The sequence below is a fragment of the Apteryx rowi genome, unplaced genomic scaffold (assembly GCF_003343035.1).
Source record: "Apteryx rowi isolate R43461 unplaced genomic scaffold, aptRow1 scaffold_183, whole genome shotgun sequence".
In the NCBI taxonomy this organism is placed as follows: domain Eukaryota; kingdom Metazoa; phylum Chordata; class Aves; order Apterygiformes; family Apterygidae; genus Apteryx; species Apteryx rowi.
In genome coordinates this window covers 497,502-511,446 of record NW_020448119.1, presented here as the reverse complement: position 1 = coordinate 511,446, position 13,945 = coordinate 497,502, and the positions used below count along the sequence as shown (strand labels likewise).

Below are 13,945 nucleotides of genomic sequence, written 5' to 3'. Positions count from 1 at the left end.
GGGGAAGCAGGGCGGCGGGCGGGAGCGGGGCGGCGGAGGCGGCAGCGACGTGGTGCAGACGGTGACCGGGGCGCTTCGGGAGCTCTACCTCCGCAAGCTGCTGCCGCTGGAGGAGCACTACCGCTTCCATGACTTCCACTCGCCCGCCCTGGAGGAGGCCGACTTCGAGAACAAGCCCATGGTGCTGCTGGTGGGGCAGTACAGCACCGGCAAGACCACCTTCATCCGGTAGGTGGCGCCCCGCGGCGGGCCCCTCTCCCTCTCCCCCTCCTCGGCGGCCCGCTCCGCTCGCGGCCTCCGCTCCCCGCGGGCAGGTGCAGGCGCCCGCGGAGCCTGCGCCCCCCTCTCGCCTGCGCGGCGGCCGCTACCTGCTGGGCGTTAACGGTTCCCGCCTCGCCGGGTATCAGGCCACGCCCCCCCAACCTCCGGGGCGAAAAAGCAGGATAAAACCCCCACTCTGACAGCGTGCCGAGCTGCTGGCCCTGTAGTAGGGCTCCGAAATTTCCTTAAAAGCAGCCTAGCGGCAAAGTAACAGGTCCAAGAGAGCCGAGTTCGGTCGCTGCTGGCGGTGTGAGGTGATGTTCAGCGCGGGCAAGCTGCCGTTACGCGGTGGCTGCTCCGCGTGAAACACCGCGCTGGGGGTGGCCGCCGCCTGTGGGTCTTGCAGACGATCTGTAGCTCTTCTGGCAACTTCCTGTCTAAGAATGTTCTCTCGATTTCATGTTCTGCTGGGAAAGTGCGACCTGGCTCTCTGCTTCCTGTTAACTTCATTTATCTAAGCTACTTCAAAGAAAAATAGTCACTTCAAGCTAATATACCATGACTGCATCAGTCATCACAGACCATTTAACCTTTTCCTTCTCGTTCTTTCCCAAAAGTAGCTTACTGCAATAGATTGTATGTGAAGACAGGGGAGAAATGGGATAACAGTTTGGGGCAAAAGACACCATAGTATCTTGAAAGTTTTCTCCCTGCTGTTTTGCTTAATTACATTGAGTAAGAAATATCACAAGTATGGCAGCCTAACAATAATGTTGCTGTTGTAGTATTTTCTGTCTCTTCTGTTTTCCTTAGTTAGTAACTATGATGTTAGGAGGCTGAAGTGTGCCTCAGTTGTTAGGAGACTGTGAATATCTTAGAAATCTCTAAGAAAGATTATTTAAAACTTTCCAAAGGACGCTGAGAGGTCAGTTGGATCAAAATTTTACCTCTTCCTTATATCCGAAGTTCATTAGAGTCTTTCTTGAAATTTTACAAATCTTTCACTTTTGGTTTGAAAGGTTACTGGCAGCCTTATGTAACTTTTTTGTTCTTTTTATTGTGCAAAAGACCTACCTCCTTTCTTCTGCATTGGAGAACAATGTTTACCTTTACTCCCCTGAGCACTTCTCAGATATTTACAGAGCCAGTCAGGTTTCTTTTCCAGTTTCACAACTAGCTAATTGGAAGCTTAAAGCAGAACTTGGTTCTTTACTGGTTATTGATGAATTCCTGCAAACACTTATGTACAGTGTCTTTGCTCAGAGGAGTAAGTAAAAATAGAAACAGGGCTATAATTAAGAGAAACTTAGTTTCAAGATCCCCAAAGGCAGTTGCCAGAAAGTGTGTGAGGAGAGGTAACTTGGGTTTTTCCTAACATTTGTTTAGACATGCTGACTGATGAATTATCTGTCTTACTGGTGTACAAATTAAAACTGCTTTATGGGCCTGAGTATACTTCCAGATAAGCGGTGTTCTTGGCTTATGGACAAAGGAAGGTGAGAGCATGGGTAATTTTGAGACAGAATGGTCCGGATTGACTTACTAGAACCTGTTCAACCTGTCAGCTAAGTTGCTGTGTCATTTGCAATTCATAGATGGCTGGGTTTTGGGTTTTTTTTTCCTTTCCTTTTCCTGGAGGAGTTTGCCTTAGATGAGAACACATGTTCTTGATTTATAGACATTCATGTTTTCTGCCTTTTGTAGTTGCCCGTATTTGATTGGAGTATAAGTCAATATCAGGGTTAGAAACGCTGATATTCCTGTAGCGCTTTAAAAGCATTTTTGGTACTGCTGCTTTGTAAGTAACCAGTTACCACTTTAAACATGTCCTGTAAAATGCTGAGCAGTRGGGCTGGCTTATTATTTTTGGCTGGGCCAAAAAAGAAACATCATTTATTACAATTATTTCCAGCCTTTTAGCCTGATTTCCCAAGGAAATGAGGCTTCAGTGGTCACTGTTGGGGGAAGACATCCCAACAAATTTTGAACCCACTGGCAAATGTCAACTAAGTTTGACAGAGATGAAGGTTTCAAAGGTATTTTCTTAAGAGCTTTATTAAAATACCTGACTGAGTGGAGGAAGAGAATTCTGCTATGGTATGCCCTTCTCTCCTCCCTTTTCTCCTCCCATCTTAGGTAGATAGCAGTGTGGTTTAATCCCTTATTAGGTATCAAAGAACTCAGAAAGGTATTCACCCTTGAGACCCAATCTGTAATAAAACAGCTGTTGTTGCTCCACAGAAGCACAGTCCGACCTCACCATTAACACTGTCCCTGGGGAAACCAGATAAGTGTTCATTACATCTGCATTCACTATAGAATAGATTAAAAACTGTCAGTATCAGAATGAGAACACACTCCATTCAAAATGAACAGCAACTTATGATAGCAGTATAAAAGTTATACCACATTGACTGACATTCAAAAGGCAATTTTGAGAGAAAAAAGAGCAAAGAAGTGAGAAGTGAAATACTGCTTGTATATGGAGGCAAGGCTTATGAAAGAAGAAAAGGGGAATTATTATAGTGTCCAGGTCAACCACATATAAATTTTCTCTCTAATAGGGTGAATTTTCAATGGAAAAGTCCTATCTTACTCTCTAAAGATTGTTTTAAATCAGTTTATTATAGATAATAGTTCTTAGAATTAAGTTAGACTAGATCTTTTTTTTTTTCCAGCAGCCTTTTAWCAAGCAAACATTATTTAAAATATTAATTGGAACTCCTTTCTGTTCCCCAGTTCTTCATTTCATAGTCAGCTTTTTATGGAGGACTATGTCTTGAATAGGAAAAAAAGGATCATGCTCTTTGGTGGAGGAGGCTTTTGTTTTGTTTTTTAATTTCTGAGGCAATAAAACATTAGTTTCATCTAGATGAATAATTCCTCTGAAAATATGCTTAGGTGTTTGTTACCTTGGTGGCAGATGGAATTAAAGGAGGACGTACTAGATCTACTTTAGTGTTTACTATTATGTTTATAGGTGAACCTAAAATTTTGTTATCTGATAAATATTCATTTTGGATTTACTTTTTGTGCTGTTAACTTCTACATCAAATTATCCTGTTTTATTTATCATGAGAACTGTATATTTTTAGAACTCTTGACACATCCACCCCGTTTCTTCCACCAAGTCTTCATGTAAAACATTGATCCAGCAATAACAAAATGTCCCTAAGCGAAGTGTTAAGATTCAAAAAAAAAACCCCAAAACCCCCMAAAAACAAAACAACCCCCCCMCACACACATTTCTAGGTTTTTAATTCTAACAGTGTTTCTGATCTTTCACTAGATGCTTTTATACTCTTTGCACTTGGAACAATAAAGTGAAACTAGACAGCTTCACTGTCTGAGTAAGGTGCAGTGCGGCAATATTGTTTTAAGTGTCTGACAATGCTGACAATTCAAACAAATACGTCCAGGCACAAATAGCGATGCTTGCTTTTGTCTGATTAGTTTTTAATGGGGTGAGAGAGGGTGCTCATCTTGCCTGTAAGCGGCTTGACAACATACCTGTGGTGCTTCTGCAGTTCTCTCAATTTGTCATGGCTGCTCTAGAGGAAGAAGAGGGGAAAGGAGAAACAAGAGAATTGTAGTATATCAGAGATAGGAGCTAGTCTGTGCAAATCTGTAGTCACCGATCTCTTTCTTTCTAATGATGAATTAAACTTCTAGTCTGTTATAATAATGCATTTAACTTGTTAGTAACTCTATTTTAAAAGTGTAAGAGACTTTTTTTTTTAACTCATCAAAATGAGGAAAAAACAATTAAATTGCTCAGCTTGCCAGGCTATGCTTTTAGTTTCCTCAGAAGTTATTCAGAGGTTAAAATGGTATTTAACTTAACCAGAGCTGAATTTTCTAAAAGCACTATATCGTATGCATAATATTTGGAGCTTGCAAGAAAATTGCAATTGATTGTGTGGCAAGAATGGGCTACATCTTTTGCGGAAAAAGAATTGTTCTTAATTTCTCAGGGGTTATAAAGCTGAACTTCTTTCTTACTGATACCACATGCAATGAGTTTTTATTCAGAGCAGAATTCTCATACAAGAGCAAAAATCCTGTGCTAGTTTTGTTGTGCTTAAAGAAAAAAAGTGTGTGGGGGGGGCAGTAGCTGGTTTTGAGTCAAACAGCCTTCTCAAAGGAGTCTTCAGTTTGTGTCTCCATACACCAGAACAATCGCTAGTGTTTCCTTGTCCAGTGCTGCTCAGTCCGGCAAGCCTGCGCTGGCGTGTTAGTATGGCTTAGCCGAAGCGTTGAGACCTCAGATGGTTATCAGCCTGAGGAGCTCTGGGTACTCTTTGCTGTCTCTGGAACTTCTGTAAAACAGTTTCCCATAGTTTGGCTACAGATCTTGCAAAAGGAAATAGAAGGATGTTTATTAGCCAAGGAGATAGGTTATAGCCCAGGTAAAAACAAAGGGAGAAGAGCAAGTGCCTTGAGTCAACAGGATGTCTGTTGTTTGATCTAGACTGTCTTTGGGACATGTGCTATTTTTAAGCATTCTTCCTGTGAACCTTTTTGAACTCCCTCTCTGCTGAAAATTCCTGAGAAGGCCATGAGGTCACGGATGTTAAAAATCCAGGTATTTTCCTATCTTAATGTAGCATACTGTACAAAAAGTTGAAACATTTCTGTTTATGGAAGACTGGTCTTCCCTTTTGTGCAGCTAAGTGAAGCTGATATTTTCATGTTGAGAGGAAGTGTGATAGCTTATACAGCCAGCACTCAAGATCTAAGGTTTATTTTGGACTGTACTGATCCTTGATGTGTGACTGTCAGACAATATCTTAATTGCCATTACAATGTGCTGCCTGTGTCTGTTGAATAGCTCTACCAGGCCCAGCACTGTGACTGTTGGGTGGGACTCAATATTTAGAAGGAGCTCTTACCTACATGGGTTGTTGTCATTATAAAAACTTGTTTTTTTGTGTTTTATTTTCTGGGTTTTTTTAAGCTGTATCTGTGAAGTTAGTTTGAAAGTATCTTTGCAATCCAGTAGCACTTATATTCAAGTCCAGTATTTGTCTAGTTATTGGAATATGCAGATAATATGAATTTGCACTGTTCTTGTTCTGAGCTGAAAATCCTAAAAGGTGCTTGATACTTTCAACTCTTCATAAATTCTGCAAGTGTTGCATGTGCTAGAAAATGTTCATGAGCAGGCCACGCAATTACTGTTTTTAGTGATYTAAAGGAGAAAGACCGCTGAAGATGCATCACCATGCCTGTCAGCTTCACCAGCTTGTGATGTATAGCAATTGCACTATTATCCTGGAGGTCTTCTATCCTGCGTTCAGATCCCATGATGCAGTTGTTCTGTGTGACTTGGGTCTGGGACTTTTCTTAGGCACGTCTGGTTCGGTACAAGGTGTTCACTGCTGTTCTGGGAGCTTCTTGTCAGTTGTGTCAGCACCTTATGAATTGCTTGCCTTCTGTCAGCAGGAGTCTGGCAGTGATGATTCATATCAAAAAAAGAACTTAGTTATGGATCCCATAGAGATTTCTTTTCCCTTGAAAGAAGGGCAGTGAGGAAAAGCAGAAATAAGAGATTTTAAAATGGAACATTTTATCATGGCAAGTTGAAATCTCGTTTTAGAAGTTAAAAGTATAACTAACCTTTCAAAATCAGTGCTGCAGATAAAGTCTAGTCTGACTTTAGTAAAAAAAAAAAAAAAAAAAAAAAAAGTGGCTGTCACAAATCAGTCATTACAAACTGTTTTAGAGGACTATAGTCTGTCATAGTATTTCATGAGAAGGTAGGGATATGCTTTTCTATTTCAGGAATTTAGCTCTTTGCTAAAGCACTTGAAACTCTAATGTTTCCATGCATAAAGAGTTCAACTTTTGAGCTCCAAAAGGAGTTTTTTCTTCATTTTGTTCCTTCATCTTTACCAAATAAGTCATATATTTGGTGCATTGTACATTCATGCAGGTGCAGAATGGGTTGTTTTTTTTCCTTTTGGAAAGGCGTTTGTTTTATTTGTGCGCTCCTGAGCATCAGGTACAGGTTATTCCAGAAGCAGAACGAATTACTTCAGCAAGTTCTGTCCTCAAAGTTCTTATGTTCTTCCTTTCCCATAGTTTTTAGCAATTTTTTTTTTTGGAAGCAGAAAGATGCAGTAAGTCACAATTAAATAACTGTTCTCTGCTTTCAGCCTCTTAGATCATAGCCTTCATGTAGGAAAATAGAATTGTTCCCTGCAGCTTTGAGTAAAAATATTGAGCTGCTTGGAACCAGTTTAATAAGGCTAGTAGAAAGAGATCTTTGAAATAGGTAGTGTAGATTTAGTTCCTTAAAATTAGCTTCTGTGCACTGATACTGTAACTGCTTTGAATGTTTTGGCACTGGAGAACTGAAAGACAAACAGGAGTCTTCAGCAAGTACAGATACTTTGTGGCATGTTTTTGCGCTTAGAGCAGCCTGCAAGTCCTCTCAAATCAATGTTGCTTCATGAAATAATAGAGAAACAGGCAACTGTTGTGAGATTAAGGACCAGGACAAACCTACTGCTCGAAGACTGGTGTTGATCTAGCACATGCTCAAAGCTATCTAGTACTGCCATTGAATGTGGGACCATCACCCATGCCTGAAGAATTCTGGTTTAAATCCAGGTTGATTATTTTAAAAAAACTAGACCATAGTTGGTCAAAATTGGTTCAAAGAACTCCAAGGTGACATGAAAGCTGTGGAATTAATAATTATTGGTAAGACTTTACTTAGCTGATTTGAGAGAGGATTTTAATGCTCTTGTAATGACAAATTACAGCATACTGAAAAAGCTATTTGACCTTAGTCTTTCAAGGTGATAATTTTCAAGATGATGCTGTTGTGAATGAAGACAATAGTAGTGATATACTGTAAAAGTGAAGAGGATGGTTTGCTCCTTTTTTGAAAAGTAGCAGTTGTCATAGTGTAGGCTGGAGTAATCTTGCAAGCTGGAGGCTTACTTGATAGGCTTGTGTGTTCTCTTGCTTCTCACTTTCCATCCAGGGAGAGATGCCAGCAAGCTTTTCTTTGAGTACAGGCTCCAGTTCTATTAAATTTTAGCCTTTAAATATGTGCATCCTTTATTTGAGATCTTGTCACCTTGAAAGTCAAAACTTGCTGTATCAGACTTGGTCCACTGAGTACATGATGTTTGTGTCTCTAAGTAGCTTACTCAGGAGAAGGTACAAAAGTCTTTCTGTTGGTACAACATTGCATGACTTGATGTCTCAAGGAGGTAAGTTGCCTTTAGGCCTGAAGTTCTGCAGGTATAACTTTGTTAACAATTATTATTTGATATACAGGCCAAAATGAAATCTCCTTTCCTCACTCCCGAACAGATGCAACAGTATTGCCTCAACAAGTGTATGATCTGTGCCTATGGTAAGATGGGTTAAAGCTATAAAATCTTATCTTGTAACTGAATTCATTTAAGGCTTAGAGCTGTCAGCAAACTGACAAATCTGTTAATGGGCTGTGTTTCAAACCACTGCCTCTCAGTACTAGCAGCACTCACAGCTTGAGGAGACATACAAAAGAAGCAATGTCTTGTAATGTAAGCAGTGTGGTATTTGCTAGCTACCAACAGGCCTGGCAAAGTACTCTAACTACAACACTGTGATTGTCAGTAGAAGCATGCATTTGAATGGTCCAGGTGCTATAGTTGAGGGAATACTTTCCAGCCTGTTTTTGTGGAGGGACTGACTTTCTTTATCCTATTACCTAGTTGTTGTGGAAAAAATGAAATTCACTTCTGATTTCTTTTCTTTCCCCTAGCGAACAGAAACAGTGAAATGCAGGAAAAATGTAATTTTATGACTCTAGAGCATATACATCCTTGGGAATTTTCAAGAGAATTATAGGTATTTATTTTTGTCATAAATCTGTTATTCATTTTGTTCCTTTATGTGCTCTCCATCTCAAGGTATCTGCTCGAACAGGATTTTCCAGGCATGCGCATTGGTCCAGAGCCTACCACAGATTCTTTTATTGCTGTGATGTATGGGGATTCAGAAGGAAGTGTTCCTGGAAATGCCCTAGTTGTTGATCCTAAGAAGCCATTCCGCAAACTCAGCCGCTTTGGAAATGCTTTCCTGAACAGGTGAGATTTTGGTTGTTTGCTGTCTTTTGGTTGTAAGTTTAAATTTCTACTTGATATCATCTTCAAACATCAATGTTTACTAAGTCTTTTCTGCTGTACTCATTTTGAACAATATGACAATAATGACAAGTAGGAGTAGTGGCAGTTCAAGTAAGTTAAAAATTACAGTACTATGTAAGGTAGCATTAGCATAGAGCTAAGTACATTTTTAAGAAAAAAATTGGAGGAAAAAAAAGATAAGGTATGTGTGTGTATGTATATTAAATTACCAGAACATAAAATCATCATTAAAACAAGTTCACAGAAAACTGCTGAAACGCTTCACCCATTGACTTGTTTGTAAGGCATTAGGCAGTTTAAGCTTTAGATCAGTTTGGGCATAAATCTCTCTGCTTAATTAAACTAGTAGATTAGTACAATTTTAAAAACTACCATCCAAAACAGAGATCTGTTCCCTTTGATGCTCTTTTATTGCTTTGTGCTGTCTCCTATACACCAGAGTTTTTGGTATAGCTCTTTAAAGTTGTGAGTTGCTGAGATGTGTGATAAGGCCTACGCGAATGGATAACATTTGAATATACTTTCTGAACAAACTATTCAAGCTGCTAGTGATTAATTTTAGAGATGGTCTCTGAGCAATCAGAGAGACTCAGGAGATTAGTGTTAAGTTTTGGGTGGCTGTTGTACATTTATAAAAAGGGGAAAGTTGTTGAGGGGCTATGGGCATTGCAGTAGGTAACTTGTATAACAGGCTAAATATTTTCAAATCAGTTATTAATAACTTTATTCAGATGGTGTGAGCAATCACCTCATTTTCTTTCTGTATTTGATAGCAATTTGACATGGAGGCCTGGTTTTGGAAGACAATGAAGTTAAATTGGTTCTCTCTTAACTTTCCTGTCTGGCTGATAAACTCTGGCTTATGTGTTAAAAGTTCGTCATGTACAGTCTTATCTCTTGCTGTACATTTCATAGAAGAAAGTTTATAGCTGCTTATATTTGGCTTGTCTATCAGTTTGTTGAGAGAGAAAATTATGTGCAGTGGGAAGCTGCAGTTAAGCCATATTTTAAATAATATTTTTGTGGCCTAAGACCACTTTCTGTGAAGTTATTAGCAGAGTTCTGTCCTCCACAGCACTGTTCTATTTCTCTCTCTCCCTATGTCACTGTGTACTGGGCTATCCATGCAACTAGTTAATATAATTATATTTTAAATTGTATTTTACACAWTATTCTAATACTTACACAGAACATGTAATAATACTGCATGTTTGTTTGGATGAATGGGTAACATAATTTTGTGGCTAAATCACCTGTCTAGCTGGTTGTGTCAGGTCCTGAATTTTATGTAACCAAGGTCGTTTGCTAGCTGAAAAGATGTACATTCTATATATGACAAAGTAACCAACTAAATTATTCAAATTTTTTTGTTCTTTGGTGATTGTGGTATTGTTATATTACAGTACTGTAAGCAACTTAATATTCCCCAACATTCGCATTTGCTCCTTAAGCATGCAGACCTCTGCTGCAAAGTTATAATATCACCCCCACCATTCCCCTGGGCTGTTCCTCTGATCATATCACTGCATTTCCAAAACTCTCAACTCATTTCTCTTTCCTACTTTATCTAGTTAAAAATGTCTTAGGCTTCATTTCAGCATCTTGAGTCACTTCCCCCTGTTCTTACCTGTGAGCATACTACATATTTTTCTTTGTTTTCTCTCAATTGCTGTACTGTCAGTGACAATCCTTTATCCGCAATATTGTATTTTTCATTCCTGTCTTAATATATTTCTGTATACATCTCNCCCCAAAATGATTTCTCAGTCCAAGTGTTTTGTTCTAAGGCAAAACATCAGGTATCACTTTTCACAAGGCTATGGACACTTATGCTGCTCAGTCAAATGCCCTTTTCACCTGAATGTAACATGAGAGAAAAGAGTGCCTGAGAAAATAGGAAATCAACAAACAAGAACACAGTAGCACAATCAAGACTTGTACTCAGTAAGTTTATGAGGCTGATTAGTGATGTTACCTTGTCTCTTTTTTCCATTTCCCTTTCTTATTTCCCCCTGTGTCACACTACTTGTGATAGTTGGCATGTCTCTGAATAAATTGTAAGGCTCCTGAGTGTAGAAACTTGTCTTTTATTTCTCCTGTGTACTTTTAGGGAAAATTTGGGGTGGGGAACCTAGTGTGCCCTTGGGTGCCAAATAAAGTAAATGTAGCTAAAGAACATTGCAGTATTCTCAACAGTTGGCACTGCTGAGAATAAATGTGATCCTTCTGCATTCTAATATATATCTGAATGGACACAAAAAGGTATGTGCATTCTTGTTAGATTCTTTGAATCATCCAAAGGGGATCTTAAAACAAACAAACAAGCAAAAGAACAGCAGGTCTTTACAGGATTGTTAACTTTATTTTTGCAAATGATGTAACTTTTATATTTGCAAGGATAGCCCAATATTGCTGGGTTTCTATAATACAATTTTATAATATGAAAAGCATGAGAGGATCAAAGTTCTTAGAATGCTAATGTGTCATAAGCAGTTATGGTCATCTCATACAACTATTTTTTTGTAAAGTTCTGTTCGCATCTGGGCAGATACTATGTAGCTGCTTTTTATGATGCAACACTTGAAATCGCATTTTATACAGGTCATGCAAGAAATGGTGGTTCAGAGCCAAGTCTCAATGTCAAAAACAGATATTCGAATACAATGAACATTGCAGTTTTAAGTTTTCTGAAATATGAGTTTTGACATAATTTTAATCTGTTGTCTTTAAACTATAGATTTATTCTAAAAACTGCAGCCAGTTAATTCTAATTTGAGCTTATCCTRTTTCATATCCATCATTTCCATCCAGTCTGTCTAAAAGCAGATACATCAAGGGAGACTTTCAATGTGAGCTAGAGCTGTTGTTAATGTGTTTCTCTCCTCTTTGTGCAGGTTCATGTGTTCTCAATTACCTAACCAGGTTCTGAAGAGTATCAGTATCATCGACAGCCCAGGCATTCTCTCTGGAGAGAAACAGCGCATCAGCAGAGGTGAGTTGCAGAGGTTAAAAATAACCAAGTTTACTAACTCTAATTTTGCTGTACTGAGCCATTATCCTAATCTGTTGGGCACCTATTTCAGTGGCATTGAGCAGTGCAGTCTCCCAGACTTTCTTAACACAAGGCCCATTAAAACCATGTCTTAAAGATGGAAGCAGGGTTTGGAAATTATTCCATTGAAAACTGGTGTTGTTGGGACCTCTCCTGCTAATATGGCTGCAATTAATCTTCAAATGGTTATGGTTGCATGGGCTGTTGACTAATTAGTGATTTTTTTATTTTGAGAGAAAGCCTTATTTTCATCATTTTAATGGCTTTCCACTAAGTAATAATAAATAGGCTTTTATACATACTATTGAAAATCATGAATGAAGGAATGTTTGATAATGGCTATAGCTCTTCAGGCTGGTTATGTTTAAGAATTGGGGAATGTAGGCTATAAATAAGGTGTTCTTACTGTAGCCACAGTTGCTAGTGTAGCTTATAATGTTGCTCAGTAATGGCATAATGTAGTTTTCACTCATAGGAAGAAATTAAGGTAGCAGGAAAAAGAGGGAGTAAGACTTGGGAGGGTCAGGAGACTGTGAWGGAATGAAGTGCCCCAGAGTTAGAGATAAGGATAGGGCAAAGGAGTTGCTCATCTGTGGGGAGCAGATGAGAACTGACTTTGCTCTTAGGAGCGCCTGCCCTGAATATCCTTGAGTATCTGATATCCCTGAGTTTTTCTTCCTTTGTGGGAAGAAAAAAAGTCTCCACTGACGTGTCTCATCTTCCGTAATGCCCAATTTGTCATCATTGTTGAAGACCACTATTGAATAAATTGTTTTTTAAATGTATTATATCTAAAAGCTCCTGTCTTACTGATAGCCTGTGTAAGTGATTAGTGTGAAACTGCAAAATAAATTAGGGTTTTTTTTWAAAATAAAACAAAAATAGAAAATGCAGGAAGTGTCTTAGAGTTACATTAAAAAATTTGTTATTAAGACTTCAAAGTCAAGCACTGAAAAGTACAATTAACTTGTCAGAAGGAAAAAAGCCTACGCATGATATTTCTCTCAGTTGTGTGTATCAAATAAGCTGCATGATATTTGTTGTTCTGATACTGCTGGACTTTTCTGTGCTTGGCCATGTAACTATAAAGCAATTTGTAAACATAGCTTTATGCTTTTAGTCCAACTAAATGTATAAATGGCACAGAAACTAGAAGCTAACACACTGACATAAAAAAAAATTATAAAGTAAAAAATGCAATAACTGGAATGAATTCTTGACCTTAATTTATTACTTCTGTGGGAAGTAGCTATGGTTTGAGCTGTCAGATAACCATGGTAGAGAGGTCTGATCCTGCATACTGTGAGATTTCTTCCCCCCATGGAGGAGTTTCCACTCTGCTCATGCTGTATGATTGGAAACTGAGTCTTATCAGCCATTACATCTGAACATCTATTTTACTGTTCTGATGCTACTTAATTAGTTATTTGCTGCACCTATGGCTGCTCTTTGTTTCAAGTGGTTCATCTGTGTGGTATTTTTTGGTATTTCCTATATTGTGAATTATGCTTCTTTTTAAATAAAATTGAAATTCTACAAAAAAATTGATCATGTTTTTAATAGGTTGTTTATGGAATTAACCTGTCTTTGAGAAACTATTAAAGCAAAACAGCATCATGCAAATCATCTTTGTCCAGGTTTCTTTCAGTTGCATTTAAGTGCGTGTCGGAGGATTCTGCAGTTCGAGTTATAAATGGTAGCCATCTATGGTGTGACTTATTATGCTGCCCTCTGTTTTCAGACCTTTGCTTAGGGAACACAAACTTATGTGTGTTTTGTGGCTGTGGGAAGGGAAGGAATCAGTTCTTTAACCTGTACCACATCTGAGATTTCCTGAGGAAATCCTGGAATGAGCACAATATATGGCTGTTGTGCAACCATAGTCTTTAGTTTAAATTGCACTGACAGAACAAGATTAACTTCTATTAATAGTACTGATTGAACACAGTAAAAATAACAAGTTGGGGCTATTAGCATGGCCAGTTTTTGATTTTTGGTTTTCTTCAGACTAATCAAAACTATACTTAAGCTGCTTAATAAAATGATCTACTAAATGTTTCAGGATTCTCCTTTTTTACTCAGTGCCAGAATGCCTGTTCTGTCCTGTTCGTTGCTCATACAGTCATGTGAAGCATTCATCGTAAAGAGTGGGTTTTTTTCCTATGCCTGATAAACTGGTCAACTCGCAGAGATGAGCAGCATGAGTGGTCTACATTTGTGCAAGCAAAGGCTTCAGTGTTGCCAGACCAAATGGGCAAAACAAATACTGCAAGTTGACACATGCAGTTTTAAACGGAAATGACCAAATGCATAACAAATATTCATTACTCCTTAAAAATCTTCTCATAATATGTTCATAAAATGGGTAAGTCTTGGTTTAGAGTCTGATAAAATAAAAGGATGGTCTTAAATTTTATTTTTTCTGCTTCTCTGTTTAGGATTCCAGTTTCCTTTCTCCTCCACCAAAGATAAGCATTCTCCT

At 38.6% G+C, this 13,945-nt stretch overlaps 1 protein-coding gene across 2 annotated transcripts in view; it reads left to right on the top strand.

Moving 5' to 3' along the window:
- The first annotated feature begins 38 nt into the window (after positions 1 to 38).
- Positions 39 to 13,945, top strand: part of EHD4 (EH domain containing 4) — a 34,625-nt gene continuing 20,718 nt past the window's right edge. Inside the window, exons 1-4 of one of the 2 annotated variants that reach the window (XM_026061663.1) lie at positions 39 to 228; positions 7,555 to 7,633; positions 8,175 to 8,351; positions 11,306 to 11,403. In XM_026061663.1, the coding sequence (XP_025917448.1) occupies positions 129 to 228; positions 7,555 to 7,633; positions 8,175 to 8,351; positions 11,306 to 11,403 (454 nt within the window). In that variant the 5' untranslated portion in view covers positions 39 to 128. Of the gene's footprint in view, positions 229 to 7,459; positions 7,488 to 7,554; positions 7,634 to 8,174; positions 8,352 to 11,305; positions 11,404 to 13,945 lie in introns of those variants that run through there. The other variant, XM_026061661.1, reaches the window with a different exon arrangement.